The 7,202-nt window shown below is 52.9% G+C and overlaps 1 protein-coding gene across 1 annotated transcript in view; it reads left to right on the top strand.

The window, feature by feature from the left end:
- The window catches only part of KCNN3 (potassium calcium-activated channel subfamily N member 3), a 148,489-nt gene extending 141,869 nt beyond the window's left edge, over positions 1–6,620 (top strand). The window contains exons 6-8 of the mRNA XM_006775758.1: positions 4,020–4,147; positions 5,064–5,133; positions 6,567–6,620. Of these exons, the coding sequence (XP_006775821.1) occupies positions 4,020–4,147; positions 5,064–5,133; positions 6,567–6,620 (252 nt within the window). The remainder of the gene's footprint in view (positions 1–4,019; positions 4,148–5,063; positions 5,134–6,566) is intronic.
- The last annotated feature ends 582 nt before the right edge of the window (positions 6,621–7,202 follow it).

Raw genomic sequence — 7,202 nt, 5'->3', positions numbered from 1 at the left:
CCCCATGCTAAAGATGTCCCCCAGGGGAGCGCCCAGGTCTGCCTGTGGCTTCTGGAGACATGGGGAGTCCAACAAGGTGCCTCTCTCGTCCCTGTCTCGTGTTCCTTCTGCAGCCTGCAGTCCCTCTGTAATAACTACCAAGTGGCCCATTACCCTGGCAGGGAGGCGGCCCGAGCCAGCCCTGGACCTGGATGATATGGCCAAGAGCTCAAGGGACAGAATTCTGTGTTCTGTGTAATGTTCTCTCTTGTGAGGAGGCAGTGAGGAGAAAGAAGCTGACCTTCACCTGGGGGGAGGGGGTACTCATGAAGCTACAGTGAAGAGCACTGTGGCCAGGCTCCGTGCTACGCATTGGGAGTGCATTCTCATTGAATCAACCCTCCAGCCCCATTTTTCAGATCTGTCGCACTTGCATCCTCTCGAGATAGCTCGCTGCCGTCTTTTTCTCTGATGATATATTACAAACTGCATGCTGTCTCCACAAGATTACAAACCCCACAGGGGCCTGCATGTTATCGGGCTGTGCATCTTGGTCTTCTCACTTCCTAGGACAGTGTCTTGGCGAAGGTTTTTTGAAGGAATGAATGAGAAAATTGAGTCTCAGAGAGATTTAATAACAGGTCCAAGGAGGAGATAATAATTGCATCCACTTGTGAGGTTTTTCTGAGAGCTAATAAAACACTGCAAACACAAAGTGTTTCGAAAGCACAGAGCCCGGCATACAGTAAGTGCTCAGTAAATGTTAGCTGTCACTATTACTTGCAAGATCTTCTTTGGATGACTTCCTTGCTCAACCCCATTAGTCCTAAAGCCCTTCCTAAAGTATGTAGGTCACTGAGCGCATCTGGCATTCATCAGAATGAAAGCATACGTTTTTTTGGGTGGAGAACATATTCAGAGAAAATGATCATCTCGCAGGCTTATGGATTCAGGGAACAGAACAGCCAGCCTTCCACACACAAAGGCCCTCTTCTAACCATTCCTGACCCCATCTGGTCGTGGCCGACCTTGCTCAGGTTCTCCCAGTGCCCTGACCCATCCCTCCCCCAGGAGCACCTCCGGCCCTGGTGCCCCCATCTACCAGGAGAGCTCGGAGCGCTCAGAGGGCACCCAAGCCCCATCAGGGGCTCAGCGGACCTCAAGAAATGCACATGACCTCAGCTGCTCCCCATCCTAACGCTACTCATCTGCCAGGTGAATTGAAGGGAGACCCTGGTCACGGCAGCCGTTACTGTCAACCTGGGAAGCGCAGAGCAGTTAAAAGCCTATTTCTTTTCCTCTTGCAGATATTGATCTCCTTAACGTTGTGCCAGGCTGTTTGCTGGCAATTAATTTCGGAGCCAGCACCGAAGCTGGCCTTTAGCATCGGTTCCCCGAATACACAGGGGCCTCCTGTTCAGAGCCATAAAGATGATGCGACTGCTTCTCTCAGCCGCCCGGGCTGCGCTGTAATTTCAGTTCCTCGCATTTGGGCTGAAGTTAAGTGTAGGACACGGACTCCCTGCTCTGTCATATTGCTAAGTGGAGGCCAAGATGATTAAAAAATCTTCTAATGTCCTTTCCAATTCCTTGGTCCTGGAAAACAGGAAATAATGTTGTTTGTGTAGAGATAAAATCTAGGCAGGTCTTTCTTCAGACCACATGAAAACCTTCTCTCCTCTTGGATCTGGCTCTTGTTTTGACTTTGCCATTAGCTAGCTGTGTGATTCTGGCCCTCAAAGCCTATTTCTGAAGCTGTTTCCTTTTATTTATTTTTTAAAATATGTTTTTATTGGTTTTTTTAGAGAGAGAGAGAGGAAGGGAGAGGGGGATAGAAACATTAACGCTGAGAGAGAATCATTGATCGACTGCCTCCTGCACACCCCGTACTGGGGCTCGAACCCTTAACCCGGGCATGTGCCCTGACCAGGAATCGATCTGGTGACCTCTTGGTTCCTGAGTCAACCCTCAACCACTGAGCTACACCCGCTGGGCTGAAGCAGTTTCCTTTTAAATAGGGGTTTGGGCTAGATGATAATAACCAATATCAGTTTGTGTAGGTGACACAAATCCATTTGGACTCAATTTGCCACTTAGAACTTCCTGGTCTCAGCCTGTGTCTCGGTTTCCTCATCTGTAAAATGGGGATAGTATTAGTACCTGCCTGATGGGGTGGTTGTGAAGATTAACTGAGTCCACGCACAGGAAGTACTCAGACCTGTGCCTGCTGACGTATAGCCTCAGACGATCAGCTCCACCGTCGTTGCCTCCTCTGGGCCTCCAATCAACCTTAAAGAAAGGCCTTCTTTTTCCCCATCTTATAGATAATTAAGCATTTACTCCTCAACTGCTTCCTAACTGCTGGAACCAGAATCCACCTGCAGGCTTTTCAAAGGCAAATGTTCGTTCCACGTGGACACAGAGACGACTGTCCGAGGCCCATCGCACCTTTATGCCTTAACTCCATGGGACAGGAGCCTTGGAGGGAGGGCTCTGCTTCTCTCCTAGAGGCCAGGGCAGGGTTTCCTGCTATTTTCCTGTGAGGCTCTCCTTGGAGGCTAAGCACCCAGGGACACTGAGGGGATCACGTGTCAAATGGCCCTCTTCCTACAGAAGACTGCTCTATGCAGAGAGAAGGGGTTCCCTTCTGTGCGGCCTGGACAGAACCTCAGAGACCCCCTTCACCTGAACGCACACTTTCCAGCTCATACTCACCATGACCTGCTTCCTTCCAAGCAAGAAATTACCCAAGTTGGGCAATTAAGTCATTAAAACTGTTGTCATCGTGGATTTTTACTGAACGGAAAAAAGCACTATTTATGTCACTTAGACATTTCTGAGAAGACTTAGCTGTTCTTTTAAGAACATCACTTCTGGGCCAATGAAAAAATGTAATCCAGCCTGAGTCATAAATTTTAAAAACACATACAAAAGGTTTCAGCCTGCAAAACAATGTTCCCCCGGCCTCCCCACATGTCCCAGGATTTTAACAATGTCCCATCTGTTGATGTCAGTCTGCAGCAGCGAGCCTGGACTCGCCAGTTTTATTAAAATCTTTTCTGGCCGGTGACCTGATTTCTCCTGGGCTGACCTACTCCTTCCAGGCCCGGGCCTGGGGGCCTGTGACAGCATGCGTGGCTGTCAGACCGGGGAATGGCTAACCAAAAAGCCGTTGTGCGTGTGCTTAATAAGAGACGTTTCCGCTGGCTCTTGTTGCTAATTGCTGAGGATGTCTGTGTTTGGATACAGCTTTGTCCCCAGCCATCTGCATGCTGTTCATACGTCTCTGCTCAGTCTCGGGCCGGGTGACAGCCATGGTTCCCATGTCAGTCGGTGACAGCGTCGTATGTTGAAACGTGTGATCGCAGCGCACCGTGAGGGAGCCAGGGGAGGGAAAGGGGCAGCTCTGTTTTCACGCCTAAATGTCTTCACCAGTTTTCAGATACAGTTTTCAATTAGTTCAGCTTCACGCCATCTACAGTTACAGGTGAGATTGCGGGGTAAATGTGTTGGGCCGTTTGGGAAAGGAAACAATGGATTTGCGGACACCTATGGCTCCATTTGGTGGGAAAGACTTTTCCTCAAAGGCCCTTAAAAACCTCCAGCTGATAGGAACTGTTGACTCTCCGAATGCAAGCAACGCACCATGGGAGTCTCTGCTCTGGAACTCCATGTGCGAGGGCAGCAATGGTATATAGTTATCTGTTCAAAGGTGCCCCGGGCCCCCCAGGTCTTGTTAAGACAGCTTGTCTAAATAAAGCACCAGCAACAACAGTCGGAGGCAGTCCCGAAATAATTAAGGAAGAGCAAGAATCACCCCCCCTCCCCCACTTCAGGCTCCAGGGTACTGCACCCAGCACAGGATCAGCAGGAGATGCCTGTTCATCACCCACCCTCAGAGGTCATGATTTGATTAAGGAATTAGATCACTGCAGAGTCGTTTCCTTAGGAGATAGGCTATCTCAGCACACAGGAAAACGGCTGATGTGAAATTAGGAAACTGAACCAGACAGCAACCCGCTTTCTTTACTCTTCCGTAGATCAAGAACGCTGCAGCCAACGTCCTCCGGGAGACGTGGCTCATCTACAAACACACGAAGCTGCTGAAGAAGATCGACCATGCCAAAGTCAGGAAGCACCAGAGGAAGTTCCTCCAAGCGATCCACCAGTGAGTAGGCGGGGAAGCTGGGCCAGCGGACGGACGGCCAAGTTAGGAGGGGTGGGACCCCACAGCTCGGCCCGTCCCTCCTTGCACGCTCAGGGGATGGGAGAGATCCATTCTGTCCCACTCAGTGAGCCCCGGGGGCGATAAAGGGGGCCCAGGCCAGTCTGTTTATTCATTTGTTGCACCTGCCACTGCCAGACATGGGGCAGGCTGCCATGGAAGGTGAAAATTAGAGGAAGAGTCTCTAAGGGTTCTCACAGTTCACACACACACACACACCACGTTACAACTCAAGCAGAACAAATTGTGGTCGGTGCTTCCTATAAGAGACGTGTTTTTTAAAGCATAGTGAGAAAATAGAGGGTGAAAATCATTATTCTGACCTAGAAGTTCTGGGGAAACCCTGAAAGGCCGAGAGTAGGTCGTTCAAGGTGGAAGGCATAGCCTAGACCAGGGGTGGGGAACGTGCGGCCCTCGGGCTGCCTAAGGCCAGCGAAATCATTTGACCTGACCCTGCCAAGGCATTAGGGGTGAGTTAATTAAATGTTTGACCGAATAGAGCAGGCTGATTCTTAACTTGGTAATTGTGTATGGCCCGCAAATGATGTTATAAATATCAAAATGGCCCTTGGTGGGGGAAACAAATGTTCCCCACAGCTGGGTAGACAAAGGCGTAGATGCCAGAAAATGACCCGGGAGCAGTGAGAACCCAAAGTGACTGGCGGCAAGCATGCATGGAGACGAGGATTTGCTTTCTGGGGACCTGACAAGCCCTTGATTCTGGTCAGTTGTCACCCACGTTTGAGGTCCCCGCACTGGGTTCCACACCAGATGCACTGATGGGAACGCGGAATCTGCTGGTGGGGCTAAACCTCTGCGTGCACTCGAAGACCGCGGCCGTCCCAACTCTTTTCCGCAGACTGAGGAGTGTCAAGATGGAGCAGAGGAAGCTGAGCGACCAAGCCAACACCCTGGTGGACCTCTCCAAGGTGAGTGGCCACGTCTGCAGCCTGAGGGGTTCTCAGGCGCCGGCCCTTAGACGTCTCGGGTGTGGCTGCCGTTCACACTGCACAGTGCAGGGCAAGGAAGGCAAGGGGCACTGCCTCCTCCGTTAGAAAACGGTCTCGGTCCAAGTCCTGCCCAGGTGCAGGCTACCCGGGTGTCTGGTCGCCTTTGGAAACCTGGCGTTTGTTTCTTAAGTTCAATCTCTTGGGTTTGTCTTTGCTTGGAATTCATTAGCTGCCCTCTCCATCTCTGTAGTGTGTCGCTCTATGGGCTGTACCCTGAGGGCTCCTAAGATGAGCTCGAGTTTGCACAGGGCGGGGCACACTGATGGCCACGGCGCTGCCTCGGTCACATCTGGGGAAATCCTTCCGGTTTGCTGGTATCATGGGACATTCGTTTCCTTGCATCCTTTGGTCCTGATAGACCAGCTTTGCTCGCCCCGAGTTGGGGGTGGGGTGCATTTCTTTCCTTCTCAAGAGGCAAATAGCCTATGATGAACGTTAAGATGCTACAAACGGGAGTCCTCCCTTGAGAACCCCAGGGCTGGGCACCGCACTGTCCTTCTGCGTTTCTGGCCCTGGACTGCCGTAAATACTGTAAAGAAACGCGCTCCTCTTGCCAATCACTGGTGCAGCTGACTATAGGCGCCACGAACAGAGGGCCTCCCCACCTCCGCACCCCCTCCACCCCGCTCCCCCTTGCAGGCCTTCTCACTGACTCCTGACAGAAATTATATATCAAGTGTGCAGCCCAGGGCCAGACTAGCAGGATATTCCAGCAGATGCCAATTACCATAATGGCACACGTTCCCGGGTGAGCAAGAGAAACTCCCTCAGGCAAATTAAACACCCTTTGAAAAGAGGGTGCAATCAGGGAAATGGCAGGTTGTTGCACCACGTGCGGGAGCCTTGTTCAGAGAAGGGATCCAGCCAGACAAAGGGCCTCCCAAGCTCAGGGGGGTGGGGGGCTCCGACCAGGGAATGCGTGGCTTATACGGGGAGAAGCCACAGGCCTGTGTGCCTCTGGAGGGTGCAGAGGGGGCATGCAGGGCTCCTGAGAGCCTGGAGGAGGGGGCATGTGGAGGGTTGGAGGGAGCGCCCTGGGGCCTTGGGTGTGTCCCTTACCAGGAACCCACCGGGACTCAGTTTTTAAGTGGAGGCATTTATTATAAAGATACAAGGAAGGCTCGTTCCAGGCAGACCCACAAAGCAGGCATGTGGGCAGACTGGAGGAAGGAGCTAGCTGGAGTCCCCCTGGAAAGCCCTCCTACCCTTCCTGCTCTCTCCTGTCCAAGTGCCTGCTTCAGTTCTCTCTCGTTTTTTCCCCCGCCCCTCGCCCCCGACAGCTTTCTCTGCCTCCTGTCTCCGCAGCAGACCGTGGCAGGCCCCTGTCCAGAGAGTCAGTCTTCTGGTTCTAGCCACCGGCAAAGGCCATCGGCCGCCTGTGGATCCTCATGCTGAACTCTCACTGAGATGGGATGACTGGCTGGTTTGGGTCATGTGTCCACCCTTGGACCCATCCGCTGTGGCCAGGAGGAGGGTCTTGTAGGGCTAACAGGGCGTGGGGCCCACCCGTGAGATGCAGGAATGACCCAGCATCACGCCCCAGGGTATTTCTTCTGGAAGCAGCAATGCTTCCTGCCTTCCTCTCACCTGGAAGGACTGCTTTTCCTCAGTGCCACCCACAGCCTCTCGCAGAGGTGGGGCGAGCGCAGAACAAACTGGGTGCAGCAAAACCTCCGTGAACTGGGAAGAGGCTCATGGGAATGGGGTGGGGAAGTAACGTCAGTAATCTGGGAGGAAGGGGTGCAGAGGAGAGGGTTATGGGAGACGGCTGCAGGGCAGGCGCCCTGTGAGGCCTGGAGAGGAGAATGCTGGCGGCCATCCGGGCTGTGTCTTCTCCCCGAGGTCCCGGCAGCAGCTCAACATGTTTCCCATTTGTCCACATTCCCTGGCCTCCGGTCACCAGGCAACACGCAGGGGAAACGACTGCCGTGTTCTCCCCCCTTCCTGTCTGTGCTTCTCCTCCCAGCTCCCCACCTCCAGCCCTGCTC

This window comes from Myotis davidii, unplaced genomic scaffold, assembly GCF_000327345.1.
Source record: "Myotis davidii unplaced genomic scaffold, ASM32734v1 scaffold208, whole genome shotgun sequence".
NCBI classification, from domain to species: domain Eukaryota; kingdom Metazoa; phylum Chordata; class Mammalia; order Chiroptera; family Vespertilionidae; genus Myotis; species Myotis davidii.
The sequence above is the reverse complement of the archived record's forward strand: the minus strand, read 5'-3'. Positions and strand labels throughout refer to the sequence as shown.